Source organism: Lonchura striata, chromosome 3, assembly GCF_050655825.1.
Source record: "Lonchura striata isolate lonStrDom1 chromosome 3, ASM5065582v1, whole genome shotgun sequence".
NCBI classification, from domain to species: Eukaryota; Metazoa; Chordata; class Aves; order Passeriformes; family Estrildidae; genus Lonchura; species Lonchura striata.
In genome coordinates, this window is record NC_140705.1 from 105,339,254 (window position 1) to 105,365,916 (window position 26,663).

At 34.5% G+C, this 26,663-nt stretch overlaps 1 protein-coding gene and 1 long non-coding RNA gene across 3 annotated transcripts in view; one reads left to right on the forward strand and one right to left on the reverse strand.

Annotated features, from left to right (window-relative positions):
* The window catches only part of SPATA17 (spermatogenesis associated 17), an 84,341-nt gene that overhangs the window by 30,606 nt on the left and 27,072 nt on the right, over positions 1–26,663 (forward strand). For both annotated transcript variants that reach the window (XM_031504245.3, XM_085577154.1), the window contains exons 6-8: positions 2,659–2,782; positions 19,567–19,770; positions 24,892–25,043. In XM_031504245.3, the coding sequence (XP_031360105.3) occupies positions 2,659–2,782; positions 19,567–19,770; positions 24,892–25,043 (480 nt within the window). The remainder of the gene's footprint in view (positions 1–2,658; positions 2,783–19,566; positions 19,771–24,891; positions 25,044–26,663) is intronic.
* LOC116183362 (uncharacterized) overlaps positions 5,305–26,663 on the reverse strand; it is a 112,717-nt gene continuing 91,358 nt past the window's right edge. Inside the window, exons 4-5 of the long non-coding RNA XR_004147965.3 lie at positions 18,305–18,370; positions 5,305–9,539 (exon numbers count right to left, since the gene is read on the reverse strand). This is a non-coding gene — a long non-coding RNA (uncharacterized LOC116183362). The remainder of the gene's footprint in view (positions 9,540–18,304; positions 18,371–26,663) is intronic.

Here is a 26,663-nt window from a genome sequence, read left to right on the forward strand (position 1 = left end):
ATTCATTCAAAGCAATCTGATAAATTCCCATTGATGACAATGGGAAACATTTTGCATCCATTATCATTATTTCTGCAATACAAATCTGTATCTTTGACATTATTTGTTGGTTTTTATCACCAGTTGTGCTCTAAATCAAAAGGTTTCCATATTCACTGTTGGGAAGAAGTACCTTAGTATATAAGAACATGAATAGACTGTAGTAATATGTTGATTATTATTTTGCCAGTTGTAGATAGGGGTACTGAAGCTGAATAGAGGGCTCTGTAATCAGAAAGGAATAGTATTAAATATGTAAACCACAGATCATACACTCTGATATTGAAGGTAAAGAGGCATAAAATAAAAGAACAAAGTTGATACTATATGTATTGTCTATTTATTCATTTGTTTGTGATTGATGGATATAGAACAAAGAGTTTCCTAGTAAAAAATGCTTATGTACCTACATGTAGTGACTCTGAAATCTGTACCTTGAGGACAAAGAAAGGTCGCCAATCTCTCCAACTCCTAGTTCTTTGTCAAAAATGGACACAGTTAATGAGGTTTGTTTGGTACAGCACAAATTCTCAGATACAGATAGAGATCCTTTCAATGGAAACAAATTTGTTTGGCTTTACCAGGTTACTTAGCGATTAATAATAGCCTTGAGATGCAGGTCAGGAAGGTCATCGTCCCTGCTTGCCAACACAATCTAAAATGTGCAGCTACTCCGGCTCTGCAGGCTTTGAGGCCCCAGAACACTATGCATAAAGTAAAACAGGCTATTTTCCAACTTCTTTTTTCATATTAATAAGCAATTTTCAAGAGAAGGGTGGCAAAATGGGGGCCATGCCACTCTAAGTAATTCATTTATTTTGCAATTTAATCTTATGTTGGAAAAAAATTACACTGCTGCAAAATCATAGCATGGTGATTTTTAAACGTCAGTGTTCTTCATAAGTAACCTTGTATGAAATATTGTATTAGCAGCCTTTAACAGTAAACTGCAACAAAAAATATTTTCAGAGATTCAGAAATACCTGTGCATCTTTTCTGCTCTGTATTTCCTTTTCATTATATTTTTCTTTTACAGTTGAAATAAAATGTTTAATTACTTAATATTTTACTTATTTTAATTGATAAAATCTTGAAAGATAGCATGAAACAAATCAAAGTTCTACACCTCAACTTGTATTTAAGAATGTCATTTCAAAGTGTTCATATTTACAAACCAATTATTGCTCTTTCATATATTTTGATGAACTAATTTAATGATAATTAACATATTAAGAGTAAGTCTGAATCACAATATTAAAAAACACTTTTGGGAGCAATGTGCCTTTTCCATGGGATTATTCATATCAGCAAACTTACCCATGTGCATATTTTGACATGATTTTACCCACGCCCTCACACTGTCTTATTTGGTACTCATTGAAACAACTGAGACTATTAATGTGGACCTCTCTAAATAATCTGTTTTGCAGGAATATTTGAATTATGAATATTTAGTTATGTGAATAATATTTTTCTTTTTATTTTATTGTATATACATGTACCAAGAAACATAAGGACTAGAATTTACTCACCTAATTAAACTTTTTAGCAATCTAAATGCTTGACTGAATATGTTTGGTTTCTTTGGCACACAGGTTAATTTGAACTAGCCATTTTGTAATAACAAAATTAACAAATGTTAATCAAACTAACCTTTTTTAACTGGGTTAAAAAATTCTATACACGTGCACTGTGCACAATAGCACAGAATTTTGTTTCTTATAGAACATTAATTCACTCTACTGTTTGCATAATTTATGACAAGCCTGTCTCTGTGAAAAAAAACCAACATCAATTTGGAAATCTATGCCCATTTTTTGATCACATTTTCCTGTAAACATTCAGTTGAAATAATGAGTTTTCTGCATTCTTTGAAACCTGGTATTGCATATAGTTCTGTATTTCTTTTATAATGAAAGGGTTTTCTGCACAGACTCACACATTTAGGTGACTCCGTGTGTGTGCACATCTCATTCATGAAGCAGTTCATTTCCTGGTTCTTGTGGTGGCCTCTACAGCTCTCATCAAACCAGAGCAGAAATGACCTGTGCAAGGAGCCCAATGCCACAGGAACTCCTCCCAAGGACAATGTATGCATGAAAGGTTCCCATCCCATTTTTCTCTGCACCTACTTTCTCAACCTTACTCAAGGATCCAGGAGTGAATATCATCTCCTATCCCATGTCTGCTATGCTCTCTCATTCCATAAAATCTCCCCTGTCTGCAGATCAGGAGGTGTTGCAAGGCACTAGCTGAAACATAAGTTAACAAACTGTATTTATATTATAATAGCCTCCACTTAGAGAAATTCAAAGTAAAATGAAACTTAAAGGCAAATAAAAGGACTTAAATGTATACTATTTTATCAAGCTGTAAGCAATGTGAACCTACATACTGCTCCTAATTGATAATTTTAATCCTGTTTCTTCTTAGTTATATCCATGTAGTATCCTACTGCTGTGGAACTGAAAAAACAGTAATTTTACATTCCAGTGGTGTCAATATACTGCTAATATATTGGAAGAAAATACTGTGAAGCTATGAAAGGGTTAAAGTAAAATAGAAGACTAGCACGTATTTTTTTGTTATAATATAGTTAGCAGACTTATTTTGTTACAGGCATGAACTTCAAGAGTACACAGAAATGAAGGAAAATGAAGAGAAAATGAAAGACCTAGAAAAGAAAGACAAGGAAAAGAAATACCAAGCCCGAAAGATGCATTACCTCCTTAGCACTAAGCAGGTTGGTGGACCTGTTCCTGACAGCTCATGCAAACCACTTGGGCCCCCAGCCTGACAGAGATAAACTAGCAGGCTGAATGGGACATGACTTGTTGAAAAGATATCACAAAGACACTACTTCGAGTTCAATTTAGTGCTTTTCTATAGGCAAGAGCAGGTACCATGACTATTCTGTGACAGTAGCTCATAGAGGCAGCATCAGCACTGCTGGCAGAAAGAGTCCAAGTCAGCAGTTTGATCTGCTACTGTGATAACACAACATGAAGGGCATAACCTCGCTTTAAAAACTCATTTTGACTGGCTTATTGTTGTGTTGTTGCACTTGTCAAGAACTAACAAGTTATTAAGCTGAGAAGGGATTTGATTTTTTTTCTCCCGTTTTTAATTGAGCTAATGCTTAGGTTGGTGCAGAGTTCTGCTTGTTTTTAGGATAGATTGTAAATGTGGGTTTTTTAGCTAAAGCTTTTCTTAGAACTTCCTGAATCAGCTTATTTAGCATGATTTTTTTTTCACTCAAAAATACCCGATATATCTTAAATATTTATTATTAATTCATTTTGTATCAGTATTACTGGTATATTATTCCAAAATTTCTTATGGAAGCTGCTTTAAACAGATAGGTAAACATGCCAGTAGATATATCTTACATAAATTTAATATGATTGGTAAAGCTTGTGCGTTTGCCATTTTTTTAGTCCCCTTTTCTAAACTTTCATAAAAAAAAGAAAAGGATTTTTTCTCCATAACTGTTTGGTGGCTGATTGTTCTTTGTACAGATATTGAATTAAATCTGAACTAAATGCTTGCTTTTTAAAAGTTGTTAATCATAATCTATTAAAGAACTGCCAATCCTAAAGAATGAAGGAAAAATACTATTACACTTCATTAAAAAATAATATGCCCTTCTGTTTGGGAATTATTTGTGATATATTATATCCTGTAGATAGAAATGTGGTTTGATTGTGTTTAAGTATTTTTTATAAAGCATAGTATAATATAAGGAAAAATAGCATAAAAAGTTTTCTCCATGGCTATTAGACAAGGATGTTAGTTAATGACTGAAATTAGCTGATATAATTTATTTTTCCACATGTAGATCTAGGATATTAAGAATAATCTGCACAGTGTTTTACATTGTTTTTAACTGTAGAATATTGGGAATTCTTATTTTGAACAGTGCAATTTATATAAACATATGCATTTAATATGCTTACCTGAAGCACAAAAATTGTCACGTTGGAGACATGGAGTGACTTGTGGTCTAGTTAAGATTTTAGTAAGGTCAGTTCACCTCCAATGATACAGGCTTAGCAATTTGTAACACTTTTAAAGGAGTGGCAAGTAGTTCTTAATTTCAGCCATGGAGGACTGCTGCTAGAGGGCAGCAGTAACTGTTATGTTCTGATTAATTTTGTTTACTAATTTTACAAAATTAGAATTTAGCTGGCAGTGTTTTTAACTAGCAGAACAAAAAAATTCTTGGTTTTGCTTGTTGAGATGGTTTGTGAATACTGAGACTCAGAGTCCACAGAAGTTTTTCTTTATCAGACAACTGTGCTCTAAGAGCTGTCTTCTTTTGCAGGTAGTATTTCAAAACATGAGTAAATGTAAATCAATGGAAAACCTACAGACAACTTGAAAACCAGTAAAGATATATTTGAAGTTAACTACTTACTGTGAAGCCTGTATTCCACTGCTCCACATAGTTGTAGAATCTGATAACTTCCTAAGATACATGGCAAATTATTTCTATGCAGAATTTACTGGTTTGATGCTTTGTGACTGACATTTTATTCTCTGAATGTCTGGTTTTCTGACCTAGCTACAGCTACATCTTGCTGTTTTCCAAGAACAGTTAATTGGATTACTGAGCAAGGACATTCATGTTTCAGTAGAAACAGGCAGCAAAAGTCAGCACTTTTGAGTGAGTTAAGAAAACATATAAATTGTAAGCAGGGCACATAGCAAATGAAAAGAGGAATTTGATAAGCTGATTTATTGTAGACTCATACATTACCTAGAGCCCAGTAAGTTATAGAGATGACCTGCCAAAGTTTGGTTCTTCTCCCCTTCCTGCCATATGCACTGATCTTCAGTGGCAGAGCTGAGCCACCTCATGCATCAAGGCTGCAGGTATTCAGGCAGGTTATATGGACAGCATTGGAAAATCTGTATTTGCAATAATTGTTTCAAATACGTCCTATTATTTGGAGTGTTTTTGTTTTAATAGAGGCGAAAAGAGTGAGAAAAGGGTGTTTACTTATTGACAGAAATTAAGGAATTGTTGCTCCTCAATTTTTCTTAAGAAAGGCATGTCAATTTTCATTCTTCTCTCCCAAGCTGAAGCCCACATCTCAGAAGTGTGTTTATAGATCTATATATCTATATCTATATCATCTATATCTATATCTATATCTATATCTATATCTATATCTATCTATCTATCTATATCTATATCTATATCTATCTATATCTATATCTATCTATATCTATATCATCTATATCTATATCTATATCTATATCTATATCTATATCTATATCAACTATGTCTGTATCTTTATCTATATGCAAGGTGTACCCATTCCTAATTGTTAACACTGTTTTACTTTCAAGATCTAAAACTGAAGAATGTGAGTGTCAGGAATGTACAGGGGTGTCTGGTATGGATGTAATAGCATGGCCTATGATTAATTTAGTGTTTAGTCCTTTTCATGAATTAACTTGTTATTCAAGCATTTATTTCTATCATAAACTGTTCCTTTATAAAGGAAAACCACTTTATGGTTGCTTAATGCAAGAGATTCCAATGTAAAATACAGCAAGGAATAATTCTATATAGTGGCAACTTTGTGACTTCCAAACCAAATTCAATTTTAAAAATAGGATTCTCTGTATTTCCAGTTTTAAATTTCTTATATAACACAATCCTTTTCTTATATGTTTTTTTACCTTATCAGGCTGATAAATTTTGACTTTATGATGAACATAATAAAAACTATATATTTAACAAGTCCTTCTTAATTAAGAATATTTCTTATAATTTCCTATTGGTAACAAAATTTGTTTTCATCATTTTTACCTGTTTTATCATGAACTGAATTGTGATTTCTTACTGAGACATGAAACTTAAGATAATTAAGTTTTTCTTATTAGTCCAGAATCACAGTATGCTATTTCCACTACAGTGGTGATGATCTTTTTTTTTTTTTTTTTTCAAAATACCGAGGACCATCCCTTGCCAAGTGCTGACAAATGACCTTTAAAGTCAACTACAGAGAAAAGCACTGAATAGATTCACGGCACTTCGCAGAAATGGGGATGAAGAGCCCACTTGTGTTGAAATATGTTGTCGCATGATTACTTGATTACTGTCACTGGTATTTTCATCCTTTCAAGAAATTTTGTAGTTGGTTTTTGTCTTACAGTGGTGATGAGAGTCAGGAGTATGACAGTCTAAACCCAGAGATCCAGTATCGAGCTCGAATGCAGACCTGTGTTGTTTTCAGTATCTGCTGATGGAGCAAGCAGCAATGCTGAGGTGATTCTGTGCATGGGAACAGGTGCACCAGCACCTGCAAGTCCACAGTCGGATGGGGAGCAGAAGCCAGTGGTATCTGAAATACAGAGCAGAAGTGGTGTCCTGTAAAGTTCAGGAGAAGAGCCCTGTGGAAACAGTGTTCCAAGTGTCACAGCTGAAAAGGCCTTCTGCTATCACATTTTCTCCTATCACTGAGGATAGGATTGGAGAATCAGCAGAGCAACAGATTTTTCCCCTTTATAGTTTTTTACTGTATAGCAAACAGTACTGGGTGAGGTAAAAGAGTTTTAATTGTCTTTTCTCCATTTCTTCTCTTTCTAAACAGTTAAATACAATTACTTTTTGTCACACTAAATAAATGTACAACTATTCCTGGAAGCCAAATTTCTTTTGATCTGCAAAATCTTGGGAACTTTGTCACACAATTGAAGAACATACTTGTACATTGTTAATAGTGGGATGTTATACATGCATCACTTAAGCTTATCCTTGCTGTGGCTTGTGGACTGAGTCACAGCCTCTCTTCTAAAGCTGGACCTCCTGCTCTGTGATAAATCATGCTGAGAGCAGATGAGCTAATGCTGCTCCTCTGTTCTCTGGGAGCTTCTGTTCTATCTGAATGCTCTAACTATTGAGACCTTAGAAAATTAATCATGCTGTTGTGTGTGGATGTCTACACTTGACTTTTGTATAGGATCTTCTTTCTGTTAGCCCCTGACTAATTAGACCTGACTGAGTCAGACCTAAGGCTCCTCTGGCAAGCATCCTGTCTTTGACAGTGGCCAACAGCATGACCTAGGGTAGAGGAATAAAATGGAGCAATGGGGCAATATAATTACTGTCAAGAATACTCTTTCAGTTTCCAGAAAACAGTAGTTGAAGGACTTGTAGTTCTTAGCTGTGCAACTTTCTATTCCTGCCTCTGTTAATACCCAGGGAGGAATAACCTAGACAGGGAGAGTGGCTTCTAACACTAGCTCTCAAGTTGTGCTTCCTTGGAAGATCAGATTCACTCCTTCTCCTTGCAGTGTTGTTTTGCTCATGCATGTTCATTTCACAGCTTTGTTGTCTCTGATATTCTGTCACAGGAGAATATGCAACTGTGAAGTGCCTTATTCTTTCTTCACAATTTCATCTGATTCTGGGGATTGCCTCTGCCACTCCGAGCAACACTGAAGTCCATAATTTTTCAGCCCTCTTTAGCAAGGTGACAGTTTTTCCTGATGTCCTTGTGCAGTTTGTGAACAGATACTGCTCATAAGATCCTGGTAATTTAGAGCTGCAAGGGAAGAACAAAGTCCATGTGTAATAATAGGCCCTTTTCATTGCAGAAGCTTTAGAAACTATGGCATTCCTTTTAGCAGCAAGACATGAGTTCTCTTTTTGGATCACAGTCGTTCGGTTTTCAGTGCCTGCTTGAGTGCATCACCATCTGTCTGTTGGGTCAAGGCTAATGCACTTAAGCATGTGGCTGATATTGGCCCACATTTATTCCCATTGAAATAATGCTTTGTAAAGAAGTACTTGTAAAGATATTATAGCTGGTGCTGTAAAATAGGAAAGTATTTTGAATGGAACTAGTCTTGACTGAGATGATACTTTCCAGGGAGACATAAATATGTGAGAAAGTAACCCTTTAATAATTAGCACTATAGAAAACATTAAAAAAAAGGCCAAAACCCCCACCTTAAGAACCATGTTCTGTGAGGATGAAGGAAATGCTTGCTATGAGTTACTCTCAAGTGAGTAACAGTGAAAAGTTCTATTATCAGCAATAAGAACTAAGTTTTTCTATTTTTAGTCTCTCTGTGTACCTCCATAAGCAATTCTACTTCAGGTTAATGGGAAGTATTTAGTGAACTTCTCTGGATTCTGTATTAGGGCTTTTGAATATAAAGGAAGTAAAAGCCTCTTTTGTTTCTAAGAACAGTTTCATTTTTCTGTATTTTTTGTCGATCTTGAAATATCAATTGTTTCTATATTTATTTATAATTTTTCCATATTTATTTTTAGCATTTGTCAGTTCCTAGAGTAAAATATTTTAAATTAAAATTCTATTCAATGCTAATTTATTCTCATATTGAATTTTTCCTGTCTACAGAAATGGCAATTCATAAACATTACACTGACTGCCTTTGTCCCCTTTTCACATTACTGGAAATCAGGAGTTAATTCTGTTGAAGTTACTGTACTTATTCAGGTCTAAATGTCTAATGTTCTAAGTGAGAAAGAAAAAAGGGCCACAAAATCCTTCCTGGAGCAGGTTAATGAATATTCAGGAGACACAACTGATTAATATGCTTCTAACCTAATGTGCTGTCCTGTAAGAACTTGAAAAACAATTGGTCTGAAATGACACTGTTTGACATCCACTCTGTCTCTGGACAGCTGGCAGTTTTATTCTTATAAAGGTGAGGACTCAGTGGATAAAGCCCTAGCCTTTGATCTTCAGATCCACAGTTTAAGAGACAAGGCTGCAAGTTTGGTCATTTGAGCTTAGTCCCAAGTGAACAGTCCACATCACAAAATGATTATACATAATTTGTTACTATTGGCAGTGTCTGTTCAGGAAAGGCCAAGGACTGAGCTAGCATGAAGAATGAATTAGATCTTACCTTTTACATTTTATTTCCTCCCTCTTTACTGTTGTAATTTTATTATCCTGTCTCTAAAACATTCAGGGGATGAAATTATCATTCATTATAAGTACTAATACTTCTTGAAGATGAACTAAAATAGTCTTTTTTTTTTTTTTTTAATTCTAGGTGCCCCAGTCAGTGAACATCCCCACCTATCTATGGGTGTCTAATATACACTCATCATTTCTCAGCCAAGTAGTCAGGTGTTTCTGAGTGCTTTCCAAAGCTTGTGCTGTGAAAAATCCTATTTCAGTTAAAGAGAAGAGGGTTCTCAGGCAGGCTTGCAGCTTACATTTAGATTGGACTTGTATGGACTTCATGCTGCATCATTCTGTTTTTAAAAATATTATTTCCAAAAGGTTCACAATTTCCATTACATCCTTCTGACAGTACTTGTGACAGGTATGTTTGATCAGCAACTTTCTTCATGTATTCACTTCCCATTGGAAGCCAGATGTTTCAGTCTATTCATAGGTATTCACTAGGAAAATCATTCCAATCTGGAATCTGCCCTCATGGAGCACTGTCCACACCATCTCAGTGCACTTGGAAGGGATCTCGGTTCACGTTGCTTAATGTTTCTGTCAGAAAGAAGGACAAAGTAAGGTAAACTGAAAGAAGCCAGTAACTGAGCTGTTTGTGATTCTGAAAGACATTTTACATGAACTCCAGCTCTAAATTCCAAAAATGACCTTTAAGTGATTTGCACACACAATCAAAAATCTCTAGTTCACTTAGAATCTGAGTCCAGCTCTTGCCCTTTGGGATACTAATCTTGAGGACACAGAACTGTAATTCTGCTACTCAACACAATATCATGGTGATGTAAAAAAAGAAAGAGCTGAAAGCCAAAATATACCTCCTGAATCTATCTGATGCACACACTGCCAAAATAATTTAGTGACAAATTTTACAGCTTCCATAGATTTTCCAGTTTTGCTCATATTTTCAATCAGATATTTTTGTTCCCTAGGAAAGAGTGGTTATCTCCCTAGGGAGGACAAGTACAAAATTAAGATTGGACGTATGGTGATCTTCAGGCCCAGAAATAGGTAACTGGGGTTAAATGATGGAAGAAGTGTTTTCTGCTGACATCATAACCTATTTCCTATGCAAAATGCATGGATCTGAACTATTGTAGATGTGTTTCTTCCTGGTGTCACTGAACAGTACTTCCCTCCCATTCACTCTTCTCTGAAGTCTCAGCCTAGCACAAGTGGTAAGTGAAAGTATTTCTAACAGAAATCAATAATTTGTCCTTTTGTCCCACTTCCTAGAAAATAATATACTCACTTCCTATTTCTTAAAGATGGCCAGTGAATGAACTTCTAAGCATTATCTGTAACAATATGGTAAACTCTATTTTCCCTAAAGGCTGCCTGCTATAGAATAATTTCAGTTTTTTTGATAACTAGTTAACTGTTCAAAGAAATGAGAGTTTACACAAAAAATTCATATTTCATTAGAAAGAGCTTAGCACACAATAAAATGTAAAGTTTGAGTGCTGTTTTCTGATTGCTCCTATGCAAGCTTAGTTTTTAAAGGTATGTCTCTGTAGATATGGCAATATTTCTCAGAGCTTCTTCTAAATAGCTTGTTATTAGCCATATCACACAAAGCTTGATACTATAGCATAGTGACATCTCTGTATCTACCATGTATTATAGCATTGAGCATTTCAGCCTTAGTAATTTAAAAATCCACTAGCTAGAAGGTGCCTGCATTTAAACAGTCTTTTTCAGCATTTGAATTGCATAATCCCTATTTGTGTGGATTTTTTCTAAACAACAAACTTTGTTCTCAATTCCTGTGGGTAGGATTAATGGCAGAGTTTAAAGGACAAGCTGTGTGATCTATCAAAATGTGTACATGCTGAGATCTTAGAAAAACATGACTACATTTTGTGTATTACTGTCAGTTGGGGTGGCAAAAGGGTTGGATTGCTGCAGGGTCAGAAAGCCGGTAAGAATGAGTTATATATTGAATGCTGGCTGTGTGTTGGATATGGTAAAAACATTTAAGAAAGAATCTATGCTGCAAGGAAATCACAATGCAGCACAACATCAGCTAAATAATTCACAAAGCCACATTCAGAAATGATGGAACTCCACTGACATTCTCGAAACAGTTGCTGGTTTAAATTTGGTTGATGCATAGTAGTCCATCTGGTATTTAACCAAGTTGATGTGAGCTATGGTCTGGCTCAGGTAATTTTTTTCTCCTGTTATATTAGGAGAAGTACATGCTAAGTAAGAGATAATTGCATAAGAGAGAGGTTAGGAATGGCATGGGAGAAGTCATGAAGATAAAATACCATGCATGGCTCAACAGCAAACCTTCCTGTTGATTAAGAAGTGGCACTGATGGTATCCTTGCTTTAATGAGACTTCAAGATGAGTGATGCACACAGCAGTTCTTTTGTTTTTCAGCTCTTAGGCAACAGAATACCATAATGGTAAAGTTCTTTCATTAACTTCCACTGTTTATTCAATATTTACTGCTTTTGTGTAGTAACTAATATATACTGTTAATTTGGGAATTGTGTCTGTCCTGCAAGGGACATGACAAACACTGTACATCTCCCTCTATTTGTGTTCTTTGCTTTGCTTTCAGTTTTTCCATTTCAACAATCTTTTTTTTTTTAATTATTCCACTCTTTTCTACTAATTTCTGACTACCTTTAGTAATCAGACTAGCATGGTTCTGTTCCCTGATTATTCTTTCCCTATACTGTTCATTAAACCTTTCCTTCATTGTTTATTGTCTGATTTCAGGCTGCTTTGTTAAACATTCTGCCACATTCTGAGTTTTTACTCATTGCTTAATCCCATAGGTTTACTACAGCAAATTGTTTAATAAATCTGTCAGCATATATGTCTGTGAGGTAATGCTCACATGCAGGCACAATGCAACAGACATGAGGCACAAGGAAAAACAATGAAATGTTACGTTGTTTTGGTTGCACCTATGCAGTTTTGAGGAGTAAAACAATTCTCTATTTAGCAATTATATCCTTGACAAAGGAAATCTCCATATAATTTCCATCTTTACCTGATACAAAGAGCTTCTCCTCTCTTCTGATATGTTGTTGCAGGTAACTTCTGATGTTACAAATTAGAAGAGTCTAAGTGGTATTATAATAAGGATTTTTCTCCATCCAGCTAGAAAAGGAGTGAATTACAAGTAGATTTTTTTTAGAAAGCTATTATTTTCCATTATGACAATGGATGAAATTTTAATTTTAAAGATGTAAGTAATATCACATATGTAGCTATGTGTTTTAAGGCTCTGAAAACTTCTCACAAGATAAATAATTTTAGCCTCATTACTGTTTATGGGTTTACAGGCAGTTATTGAGATACAGAAGAATAAGTTCACCTTCAGAGATTATTTTTCAGACTAAGCTTTTAAATCCCACTTACTCAAGGTGGTTGTAGAAGCAGGTTTCTTCTCAGAGATTCTTATAATTTGTATGTTATCTCATATTCAGCCTAGCACTTCTTAAATAGAAAATGATAACAGTAAATGGAATTTCCCATTCCCATTTTTAAAATAAAACCATTCAGCAATCAAGCTGTATTTTTCTGCTTGTTTTGAAATCAGAAGTCAAATGTGAAGACAGCAAGAGAACTTTGAATGTGCTGTCCCTGTATTGTGTCTTCATCATAAGCGTATTGTTTCCCATGCCATCACTCACTCATTCAAGTCATTATCCCTGATCTAGTCAAGTCATCAAGAGCCTGGATTAGAATTAGATTTGACAGAGTAAGCCTCAGTCAATGAGACAATCAATGAAAGGTGGATGCATTTTTGGGATGCCTCTGCATCTTCTGGGCTACTGTGTTTTGGATATTGTGCTACAATATTTCATGCAGTAAATTAAGATTATGTTTCTTTTTTGTCTTGATGCCTAAATGATCAAGCAGTTGGTACCTGTTTGGAGACTCAATTACAGTGTTGTTTCCTGCAATTGAACTTAGTGCCTTGCATGTTTAGAGGTTGGTTTTATGGTCTGTGGCCAGGACACTGGACTTGAATATTTCCTTAACACCTCATTGTACAGTCCATAAAATTGCTGCTCAGCTTACGTATGCAAGTGCATTTAAACTGTGATTGCACTATTATTTTGACATCAAGCAAACATTTCACAGATGAAAAGGACTGAACCAAGCTTTTCTGAAGGAAGAATAACAATAATTAATGTTTCTATTACTCTGTTTAAGCAGAATATATATTAAGCCGAAGACAGGTAATTAATCCCACTTGAAAGAAAATACACTACTCATCATTCATTTATGAATTCTTCAGTCTCTTCATAAAAGCAATATCTCAAAGAAAGGTAAAATACCTTAGATACAATAACAGTCTAGGTCCTCTGGCTCTTATTTAGATGAAATTCCTGAGTTTATATTTTTCAGGGATTAGAGGATCAGGCCTGAGGACTAGCATTAGCTCAGTGAGAACTGAACCTATGTTTATAAAGCTGGGTGACATTTTTCCTATTGTCAGGCATGGTAAAGAAGTTTTTTTCTCAAAATACTATGGTATTTTCCCAACATCTGCATAAATTTTACAATGTATTTCTTAATTGCCAATACAAAATCCTGTTCACATTAGTTAAAAATTTGCAGATTGTTGCAGTAGAATTCTTTCTATTGAAGCTTAAATATTTTGATTTTTCAAATTTGAGTTCATGGACCTAGTCTTACATTTGTTGCTAGAACAGTATTTACAGATTTTTATATATGTTCTTTCTAAAACAAATCTTATATAAAGTCTTGTCCGTTTATTTTCACTAAATGTGAAATATTCTGGAAGTCTGTACAAAGCTAGTTATTTAGAAGTTTAAAATTCCTTCTCTTTTATAAAAGTGTTCACAGCATTATATAAACACTTATTTCCTTGTGAATCATCAATGTTTTAAGGTATTTCTTTTCCCTGCTAGAGAAACTATATCTGGGGATTAACAGGATTGTTCACTGGAATTCATGTGGAAGCACAACTGCAGTAGCTGAGAAATGATCATGTTTCCTTTTAGTTCTCAGCAAGAATAATTGAATGTTGAATATCTTACTAAACGCTGGACTGTGACAGTGTGTTAACACTCCGACTATCTCCTAACAGCAGGGCAATTATTTGCTGAGTGGGATTTTTATAAATCCCCTGGCAGTAGTATGTCCTGATAATTATGATGAAGTGCACTGGTCAGTGTTGATTCAGCAATCCCATCTCTAGCAAATATTTCATTCACAGCTCTCCTTCATGCTTTTACTTTTATGCCTTTTAAAGATCTCGTACCTCTCCTCTCAGCTTGGTTACGTCTTTTTACAAATTACAATGGAGCAAGAAAGGATTTTAAAATTAAGTCTCTATTTTGTTGAAGTCTTTTCTTTCTTATTTAACTCCTCATTAAAAGACCAGAGTAAATAGCACTGTATTTAGGTTCTTGCTGTGACAACCACTTGCAGAAGCTTCCTCTCTCAAAGCTGGTTTTTTTCAAGATTAAATGACTGTTAAATTAAACATTTATATTCATGATATATGTTTATTATTTCAGTCATTCAGAGTTGATATGAAAAGGTAATTAAAATAGAGCATATCTTTATTATTGCTTAGTTACAGTAAAAGTATGTAAATATATCAGAATGCACTTTCTATTGATTTAATGCTTACAATTTATCTACAGCTCAACTTTGTCAATTTTTAATTTTGCATGTGTTATTATTTGCAGCACAATAGCTATGCTCTATCTTAGAACATAATTGGTTTGCAATTTTTTACATAGACTTTAAATCTGAGCCAAGAAATAGGAAAGAAGACTAAGAAATAATTCATTAATAAATTAAAGTTGCAGAATCTAAACTGCTCAGGATTTATTATACCACTTAGGATCACCTATCTTTTCCAATGAACTGCCTAGCATAGTCAAAACAGCCTTGGTTTTCCTCTTCTACCTTCATGTTTTTCTTTCCTTTCTTCCTTATTTCAATTGCTTTTGCTGCTGCCTTAATTCATAGTTAAGCTTTCAAGACAACTTTTTTTTCTTCTTTTATTCTGAAAAAAAATTAATTTAGACAGAAAGAGTTAACTCTCTTTGTATTGAAATGATAAACAGGAAAAGACAAAAAATGGATATTCTTTAGCATTGAGTAAATACAGCATTAGTGGTGGAAGCAATTCAGACTATAAAATCCCCAAATCTTTTCCTTGCTAATGTTTATTAAATTAATATTTGTTTCCTTATGATTTTTTTCTTCCTTTGTATTTGATCATTAATTATAAAGATAAGAAAATGATTGGGAGGAAATGAAATGATAGAGTGTTAGAAATGCAGAAGGATTCAAAATATTAATGTAATGCTAAGGATGACTGCGTAACAAATGGTACATTTGCCAGTATGCTTGACCTGACGCAATTAATATTCCAGGTCATGCTTGGGTTTCCATGATGGAAGGTCTGAGGCAGAGAATTCCAGGGGAAAATATATCTATTGTATAACTCATTTCTCTCTCTCACTCTTTTTTTTTTTTTTCCCTGACAAGTCAGAACCATCATCTTAAAAAAAAAAAAAAAAAAAAAATCTCTGCTTTCACACCTCATTTGCCATATTCACCACTGGGCCACCATTCACCAGAAGGGCCTGATGTAAGGAGGTCAGTAAGAAGCTATTAGCAGAGTCCCCTCCTGAGATTTCTTTGGTCTTATTGAGGTGGAAGTTAGCATGACAGTACTGCAAATAACTCAGCTGTAAGTTTTTTTAACAGTTAGCACAGATTTCCCCATAGTGTTTGTCACTTTAGAAAATTGTTCCTGGAAATGAAGTCCTGAAAGTTGGCTTTGACAGAGACCCTTCTTAGTGTTGAAGAGCATGAGTACAGAAAAATGTGTAATTTTCCCTGTAGACCAGAGGTACCTTTTTGTAATCTATGGTAATATTTTGGAGTGTTACATATTTTCTTATGGACTAAAGGTGGGGAAAATATTGATATCACAGTATGGGATAATATCCAAGACAGATACTTTTCTACCATTGAAAAAGGAGTATTAAGTAAAGTGGTTTTGTGGTTGAGAGAATATTTTATCAAAGTAGGGAAAGAATATTAAATAATGTTTTTAATACATTGTATTTGTCTCAAGAAGATATGCAAATGTATTAAGTACCAAATTTGATCCCCCAAATTCTTAGATTTCTGTAGACTGCCAGCTCCCTGCAGAGGACAGACTGAATAGAGTATTCATCACCACATTACACAGTGCAACAAATTCCAAAAACAAGATTAAAACTTGCAGAGATATTAAAAAAAAAAAAGAATGGAAGCAATTTTTCCAGGGGTTGATCTAAACTGGAAAGTAGAATCAAACTCATCCCCTTGTCTCTCCTACCAAACTTTACCATTTTCAAATCTAGGCCTAAGCTTACCACAAATTTTGGGGAATTTAGTATAAATTAGTATTAATTTTATCTGTCTAGATACTAACTCCGTTGATTACTCTGTTATGTGTCTTGTTAAATACTTCAACATATATAATTGAAATGTAAAGTAGTTAACAAGGATTGCTTGAAAAATCATAATTTAAATATGTGGTTTGTAATCAGTTTTGACCCAGCTCTTACAAAGAGTTTCACTTCTAGAAGAAGCAAAATCTTTTAAAGTGTCTGGTTGGCCTCTCTAAACTACAAATCCATTTTCATCGTTGATATAATATCTGTATGCATTTAACCTGAGAGTATGTAAAAAAAGGGCAACAAAAGATGGTTCTTTGTTAAGACACCTTTTCAGCAATAATACTTCCAAAGACACTGAATCAATGGATTTCAACATTTATTATGGCTAATTTTGGTTTCATTAAAAGTGCTAAAAGCCAATTTTATTAGTGCTCTTGGTGATATTCAGTAGCATTTCACAATGTTTGAACCCTTTATGAACTATAGCTTTTTATTACTGCCAAACATTTAATCAAAGAAGCACAAAAGAGAATATACTCAGTATTTTAATAGAGATTGCAAAATGCAGTTTCAGAAAACCATTTTGCTCATGGAGACACACTATCTCTTAGTGTGACTAAAAGAAGTACCTAGAAAGAACATTGATTTAAAGTTATTCTTGCATTTAATTCTTCAGAGGGAGAACATTTAAATTATTTCAGATATTGTATTTGTTACTTTGGAGTAACAAACACAAACCCAAACCTGTGTTATGCCAATTGAAATAATCTAAGACTTTAATTTTTTTCAGTAAAAATAAATGCAAATATTTCCTTCTCAATTTGCTCTTTAGCATTTTTAGTTTAGTTTTTTTTTTTTTTTTTTTTTTTTAAGAAAAGGCTTAAAAAGGGGTGTAAATTTTCAGCAAACTCACCCTTGATCAGTATTTGTTACCAATCAACAAATCCATGCCTGTGAACTTTAGAGTTGTTATTATGCCTTAGTGTTTTCTTTCAGATCGCCCCAATTCTCAGTGATGAGCATGGAGATGTTTCTCTTCTGGGCAGTATTTAAATTTTCAGTGCCATTATTGCTTTCTATAAAATATGTGTTCCACAGACCTACCATGAGAGCAGGATCTCTTCTCATGGCTGAGAACTCTGCACATGGCTAGAACACAATCTCCACAGCTAAAAATGGATGGTGTAAGGGGTGGGGGGGGGGGGTGGAAAAATGAAGGAACAACACAGTGAGCAGTTCAGTGAAAAATGTAAAAAAGGTTATGTCATCAACATAATGAAGGCAAAAAATTAATTGGTCATAAGGTAGATCCAAAGGCTGCGGTAGGACTAATGAGTGAAGAGGTATAATGACCATGTCATAGAGATGGTTTGGGTATCTCCAGCAAGGGATCTTATTTACAAGAATCTATTGTATTCCTTTTGTATGGAATTTGTGTTGACTGGGGCATTTTATATTTGAGAGAACTTGTGTAACAAGTATATGGTGTAACTGCATTCAGTAATTGTGGGGAAGTGCAATAAATCCCAAGACAGCCCATGGAACATGTCCTTATGTAGTACTTACAGACCACCAAGTGGTCACAGGCAAAACTCTACTGGGCTGGTAAGACACTTGCACTATATCAATGCATAAAGTACTATGAAAATAATAACAGCATGGGGCAAATTTGTAACTATGAGATGTTTAAGTGATTAAGAGCCAGATCTGCAGAACAAAAGATTAAGTTGCAGCTGGACTTTACAGATCATAAGGATGGACCTGGAATTTCACATTCACTCCAGTGATTCTGCTTGCCTGCTGTTTGAAGCATGGATCTCTGCCATTCTAATCTGACATCCTGAAGAGCTGAAGGAACAACCAGTGTTTTTTTGGCATACATATATTTCCACAACTTACCTCTATTCATGTCCTCTTTCCCATTCCACATTGTGCCCATTAGTGAAACAGTTTGTAGGGTTTGCTCTAAGAGAGAAACAAATAACAGAGGACCAAAATAAATTATCATTAGACTCAAATAACTTAGAGATGAAGAATGTAGCTCTTAAATTTTGAATAGCCCAACACTATTTTGAATAAGCTAACATCTCTGAATACTTATGTCTATTAGGCACTATGTTTTATATGTGCCTTATTTAATTGTTTTGACACAGGAAACTGGAATTTCCCAGTAGGATATGTTAATGAAAAATGCATTAGAGCTCATTGGGGAGAGTTCTGTCCTTTCAGCCCTAAGAGCTTAATACTTTATGAGGAGGCTGATGCCCTACACAGTTTTCTCATGGGTCCTCAGTAGTGCTCCAAAGGAGCAATACAAGATTTTAAACATTTACTCTTTTCCTTTACTTTCCCTGCATCTTGAAACCAATTTCTTTTCCTACTACTTTTATTCAAGGTTTATTAGCAATTAGAATTATGTTAAAAGCAAAAGACAATATATTTTAAACTGACCAAGTCTACTTTGAAAGTTTTAGTCTACCTTTGTAGAAAATTTAATTATCTTTAAAGCAATCAGTGTCTTTAAGTAATTTTTTGTATATTTTAATCATATGTTATCTGTTTTACAGGAAATTTAGTGACTTTGTGCAATATGGAAAAGAAATTCTCATATTTAACAGTTTATTCAGTAAACTTACATATGTCTATTTGGGAATTGTTTATATACAACTGATAAAATACCTCCATATATAGGTATGATTTGGGAACAGTCTGTCACAAAATTTTTGACTTGCCAGATATTCAAAAATTGTTACTGATCTAGGTTACTAAAACAGAATTTGAAATGTGTGTTTTATATTAGCAATTGTTATATTATACCATACTAGTCACACAATTAGTGATATTAAAAAAAGTATAAAATTCAGTGGCAAAGGTACCTTTCTATTTTAGTCACAATTTCGAAATCATTATGCCAAATTTTTGTTTTTCACATGTTTTGTTCTATTAAGTCTAAACACATTGTAATAGTTATTCAGGAATTTATTGTAGACTTTTTTTGGGACAAAAAGCAATTACTGGGTTTTGGTATTCTAAAAATTCTCTTCTATTTCTCCTTAACTAATGACTGTTTTACTTTTAAAAGTGCACTGTCTGATTTTTTTGCTAGTGTATGTATAAATTTAAATGAGTTGAAGTCAAAAATAATCCCATTTTCTGCTCAGATTCCAGGCATCTACAATTCGCCACTCAGGAAATCCCCAGATCCAATGGAACTGCTGCTACGGAAGTCAAAGCCACTGACCCACAGAAAGCAGCCAGAGAAGAGCCCCTTTGCTGATGAGCTCTATGGCTGGCCAACTTGTAAAGAGCCTCCAGCTTTTGTCACATCACTGCCTCTGCTACCTGCTGACAGACAGAAACCTCAGGTAACATGTTCCAGTGACTCTGCAGCAGCTTTTGCTCACATCTTTTATCACAGATTATCTTGAGTTGGAGGTCTGAAAATTCCTTTTGTGAAGTTTTTTAAAATATAAATCTAGTACTTGCATTGGACATATAAAATCTTTGACATAGATTGGACTTAAAGAAAAAAAGAAATCTAGGTGTTACATAGGAACAGGGAAATGTAATTCTTTGTATGCACCTTTGGGAAGAAAAGTGTAATTTATGATATTTCAAAGGTATGTTTGATATAATTGAGTATCAATATTATGATTAATTAGAGCTAGAATTTTAAATTTCCAATCTTCAAGCATTAAAAAAAGGAGAAATGAAAGGTGATAGGAAAAATTAAGTAGTTGTGATAACTTTGTCCTCAGTTTGCAATTGTTTTCTATATGAAAACTGAAGCATTCTCTCAGTTCAGAATAGTTCCTGCTCTCTTGTGTTCACTAGATGTGTGGGAGCTTTAATAACAAAATTTTCTACATGTCTGCTCCATCACAGCAAATTTACCCAGCTTCCATTATTGATTCTCATGTTCTCAATTTTAACTTCAGGTGACGTCAATGTATCTTACAGGTAGATTTTTTTCTGTTCTGTGAAGTAATGGACATCTGTGAGATAATGCATCAAAGCAAATGTCTCACAAGATGGCAAAACAGTTTTTGCCACTTTCTTATCAAAACATGTTGGGAATGTGACCAATATATGCAGCAGACAATCTTGAAAATTTGTGTTCCACACTTGATGACAGTATGATGACATGTAGCTTTTGCCAGTAGGTGCCTTATGCAAGTACTTTAGGCATAGAAATATTTTGTCTTTCCCACTATTCTGAAGAATTTTTCAGTTTGCCAGTCTACTGAATCGTCTACTTAGCTCACACATACACTTTCCATGCTGGTTTCACTTTGAGTGACCATCCTCAGAATCTCTGACATTTTCCTTTCTGTACTCCATTGTATATTTAAATTTCCTTATCTGTGTCTTGCTTAGAAATATTTATAGATGAATCCTTCTTGGCACATTTCAGTGAAACTATCACCTATCTGCAGAAATGTAACAAACTGAGCAATAAGCAATGTATTTATATATCTTTAATGGTGTTTTACTCCTCTGAATCAATATTGCTCTCTACAACTCTCTGAAAGGAGGCTGTAAGCCAGGTGCAGGTTAGTTTCTTTTCCCAGGCAACCAGTCACAGGACAAGAGGACATAGCATCAAACTGTACCAGGGAAGGTTCAGGCTAGACATCAGGAAGAATTTTTTCACTTAAAGGTGGTTAGGCATTATAACAGACAGACCAAGGAGCCAGTGGGGTCACCATCCCCAGAAATGTTCGAGAAATGATTGCCCATGGCACTTAGTGCTATGGTTTAGTTTGACAAGGTGGTGTTTGGTCAAAGATTGGACTCAATGATTTTGGAGGCCTTTTCCAACCTTTATGATTCTATGATTCTAAGAAGGTCTGTGGTTCTGTGATTCTGAGAATGCCTGTGAGAATATCTCTGGAGATAACAGTATAACAGTAAGAATCAACTTCAGTGCAGTTCTCCACCTTTGTTCTTCCTTCCTTGTATTTTCCCTACCCTGACTGCTTGAGATTCCTCTTAGAATGACCTCATTGACTCACATTAGAATTGAGACAAAGTGTGAGCCAACAAGCAGTTTGGGTGATCGGGGAGTTTGGAGTTGACATAAACATTCCATTATGACTTTACCTTCTGGGACCAAGGGGGCTATGACAGTCCTTGAGCAGGATGGGATTGGTTCCATTGTCCCTCAGGAAAGAGGAAAGCTTTTGCCTTGTGAGCATGATGCAGGAACCAGGCTTTTGAATAAATAGGAAACTCACAGTTCTTCCATTGTTAAGGTGCTCTTGCAAAATTCCTTTACTGTATACAAAGTATCTTACAAGCTTCTGCTTGGATTTGGAATATTTTATAGACCTTTCTGAGTTCAGACATGCACAGCAGTCTTGCACAGATAGCCTTTTAGAACAAACCAGAAGAGTTCTGTTTGTTTTCTGCACCTCAAAGAGGGAATTTACTATATAATACTTTAATCCTTTCAGCACCCTGGGATGTACACTGTGGGGTAAATTTTCAAAGCACAGCGCGTGGATTTAGCTGCCTGACTCTTATTGATGTTAATGGGAGTCACACGGCTAAATCCCTGCACAACACTTTGACAATTTAGGGTTGTATGTCTAAGAAAAGGACACTGGTTTGAGCTGATGAAACAGCTGGAAATGAAAATCCATCAGAACACATCACCTGAAAGTTGTCTGGTGTGACCATAAGAAATTTAATTACTAGATATACTGGTGTCCTCATTCTTTGTAGTAACACTTTTTGGCACCAAGCTTCCTTTTCTAATATCTGCCTGGATCACTTGTTACTTTTTTTCAGGTACCTAAAATTTTTCTTGCTCCTAGGTTTGGATATTTTATACAATGGTGACAGTTATATATGTTTAAAGGAAAAAAAATTAACTATCCTTCAGTTTTCTCTTAGGGAAATGAGTATGTAGCATTTAATAGTAAGGTCTGTATGCGTAAGATAGTGTATTTAAAAGAAAGGTTTTAATGATGCTTCTACATCAGATCTATCATTTTTATTACTGAGTTAACTAGAATTATAGTTTGATAGAAACATGGATAATGCTAAAATTAGTCATCTATTCATTAAAAGGCATTAATAACAGAATGCACATTACCATTTAGATCTTTTGCATGCTGTTATCTGTTGTCGAATGGGGACAGTGAGGAATGCATAATTTAATGCAGATCGTACTTTTATCATGAGTTTCTGATGTTATGATATAGTAAGAATGCTGATCTGATAACCTTTATTTGGCAAACCAGTTGGTATCAAGGAAATTTATGCTACTCAGTACAAATTCTAAACATAGACCATAGAGCTGTGTGAGTTTCCTTCAGGGTAAACATTGTTGGTTGACTCCTACCCTTCTTTTCCTAGCCTGACTTCCCCATAAAGATTTCCATTTTGAAGCAGGATGCCTGAAATACTTGCAAGCATTGTCACTTTGAAAACATTTTTAAGTACCTATCTACCAGAGTTTCCACAAGTTTTATTCCTGTAAAATGGAAATAGACCCATGGACTTTTTAGAAGTCTTCATTTAAGATACATTCCTGAGGTCCCTATTACTAAGTAAATTTCTTCAAATACATTCTTCAGAGGAACAGAAAAATCTTCAGGGAATGTTTAGAATTATCTCAGTATTCTAATATATATACTCTGCTTTCCTTAGTGATGTCACAGCTTTATTTTGAGGGAATTTGCTTTGTTACATCCTTTCCCCCCCTCCTTCTATTAGTAGTTGTAATTTTATTTAAACTTTGGACTGGGTTTTTTTTCCTGTATCTGCCTCCTAGCTAGGTCTCAGAAATTAAGGATGGAGAAAGCCGCTTGCTTGGATATCTGATTTGGCCATTATCCTGGAGGAATATGAGTCAATACTTTTCAGTGAAGAAATAATACAGTATTCTGAAAGACTACTTTTAAAAGCAAACATATTTTTCTTGGTGTTATTTGGTAATAGTAAATGTTTTTCTTCCTTCCTCCATATGTCAATTTAATGTAAATATCTTGTAACAAAATATTCAATTTTTATTATAAATTTTAAACTTTTTTATAACTTGATTGTCAGGTTATGTATTCCTAGAACACTGTTGAATTTCAATTACCTGTTCTAATAGTGATGAGTCTCTCATGGGCGGTAGCACTTTTCTTTCTGTTTTAAGACTTTTGTGTGTTCTTTTAAAATTAATATATTTCTCATGCAGACTATGAAAACAGAAGCAAGAAAATATCTGCAAGGAGTGTAAATATTATGCTCATTTGCTTACTGGGACCTTTAAAAAGATCTCCAAATCTTGGTACTGTGCCTTTAAAAAGTAAAGTTCCAATAAAAATCCATTAACTACTTTTAAATATAGCAATCCTCCTGTCCAGCTGTGAAAAGTACTAGATGATACTTATTTGCCATTTGTGTTATTTACGGTCCATGACTTTTATGGTAACTGGTTCCTATTATTGGTTTCTATTAATGTAAAACATAAGTGAACATAAATGAGGCGTGAATCATTTCTTTTTATTAGCCCCACAGTCTTCACTCAGTGCTTGCAGTAACTCCAGCTGTGACTTGTTAGTGATAACCTATTTAAAGAAGGATATCTTTAAGAATAAAGGCTGTGATTAGGATTCTTTGTCTGTTCATAATTTCAAAAGGTTTCAATAGTTCATTGCGAGATCAACAATGATGAAGATAAAAATTAATTTCAATACTTCTAAGCCCAGGCTTGCCATTAAACTGCCATGAGTGACACAGGCACTAATTATATTCCAGGTAAGTTCTTAAGGGTTAATACTAGAAGTGAGACATATAGGATATGCCACTTCAGCAGCACAGGAGAGGATTTCCTGCTGCTATTTATCCATGTTAAATGGTAGATACTGATACATTCAGTTATTAAACAATATACTCTGGAGAAAAAAATACATGTATGTGTATTTTTTAAGAATCACAAAGTTAATGTGAAATTAGACCTTTCAGAAATGTACTATATGCCTATAGTACTGAAGTCATGCGTTTGAATTCTATTAGAAGAATCATATCTTAGGCCATGCATTAAGTTCCCTTCCAATTAGGTTTATAGTTACATTGAAAAGAACATGTTCTTTAAAGTTTGTTCTATGCAAATTAAAATACTTAATTTTTCTGCTTAAGCAGAATTTAGATATAGTTAATGCTTGTTTTTTATTTCACCAATATTTTTTCTAGGTAAAACCGAAGTTTTCCTAACCAGTGCTAATTATATATTTTTTTAAATTTTAAGTATTTATTAGTAGTTAAATAAATTTGAACTGCACTCTCTTTGAAGCTTTAGAGTATGTTATCAACCTTTATGATATTTGTAAGTCTCTATCAAAATGAGCAGTTGTAATTATTTTAATTATTTGCTACACTTCCCAAACATTCTGTGTCCTGTTTTATCAGCAATCTGCTGAATGAATAAAAGATTTAAAGAAAAGAACTGTAACCCCAGCAGAGCACTTGTATTATCCTACACCTTTCAGGGGCCTTTCCGTGATCCTGCTGAAGTGCTGCGGCAGCGCTACAAGCCTTTGGAACCAACCCTGCGAGTGAGAGAATCGATGTACTCAGCACCAGGCAAGGCCAGAGAGCCAACACGGAGGGAGGAATGGAGAAATCCCATCCATGACAATGAGTGAGTTCTCTGGTTCTTCTTATATTGTTGTGAAAATGTTTCCTTCATTCCATTGCTTTCAGAAACCTGTCATGCCTGACAAAATGAAATGTCAAGCCTGACAGCTTACTAGAAAACATTTTATGTATATACTTCTAAATTCTGTGTCCTCAAATTACAAACTGCTCAGGGCAGAGACCCTATCTTGTAATTGTGTGACATGTGCCATCCATATCTAGGAGTGTCTAAAAGAACTTGTAATAATAATAATAATATGTGATGCAACAGATGGCTTTAATAGGGAATAAGAAAACAAATGCAAATTCTGTCTTGCCACATGCACCTTGCCAAGGAAAAAATACTGTTTCAAGCTTCATATTTTGGGAGCTTACTAGTTATGAGAGGAAAAAATGGTGTTGCATGCCAATGAGACTTGTTTTCTCTCCCAGAAGAGTACCACAGCTTACTTGGAAGGGGAGGGAGCATATGTTGCGTGTTAGAACATGATACTAAAAACTAGTATAATCTTTGAAGCAGTTTGATTTCCTAAGCCACAGCAGCTGCAATAGTGTCAGACAGGCCAGTTCTTTTCCATAAAATCTCAAATACAGGCATAATCTACCCCAAAAGATTAAAGCTTCTGTCCCAAAAGATTTCAGGCTGTGGCCAAAATATTTCCATTTTTTTTAGCATGATGGCTGTTAAACACTGTTTTATCAAATAATAATAAAAGCCTGCTAACTCACTTTCTCTGGCTTTGTAGTTAACTAGAAAAAAGAATTATATTTTGCCAACCTTTTCCTTGAATTCACTGCTCTTGACAATCCTTTGGCTTTTCAGAATTCAGGACAGAAGGGAATCACTTTTCCTTATGAGCAGCCTGTGATTACTGGCACATGATGTTTTGCTATCTTTGATCTGTTTCATGCCTTTTTATCAGCTCCATATTTCTATGTGTCAGCTTCAGGATTGGGACTTAAGAGTGCCGGAATCAATTGTGTTTACATGGTTTAACTTCTATGTTTTTATTGTTGGACCATTTTCCCCAATTTAATATTAATGGTATTTTTGAATTAAAATTCTATTCAGAAACCGCTTTGAAATTAAAAAAATAATTTATTAAGACTACTTTTTCACTTTTGGACAATGTTTTTGGTGAGGTTTTTTGTTAGTTTGTTTTTAGTAGTTTTTATTTGTTTTTTTGTTTAGTGAGAGATAACACTTTTTATTCCTTTCATACCAAAATCATACCTGAGTTAAGTTACAAGTACAAATGTACTCCTCTTTTCTATTTATCTCTGTATTCTTTCATGTATGTGTGTGAGGAGGAGGAAACAGCTTAATTTTCACATCTCAGCATAAATTTCTGTCTTTTTTTCATCTTTGTATCAAATTTCTGTCGGTGAAATTTAGAAGAACCCCTACCACTAGGTAGTAATTAATACTCTAACTCTTATTTAAAGTGTTTTTGTCACTGAATTAGTTGTGATTGATGCCTTCCAACTGAGGATAGATTATGTTCTTCATTTATAGGCATGACTACATAGCCCAGTCTTTATTTGATGAAGTTTACCCCAGACATTACTGTATCAACACTTTCAGAAGGTCAGACCTTGCAATAAATGTTTCACTGACTCTTCA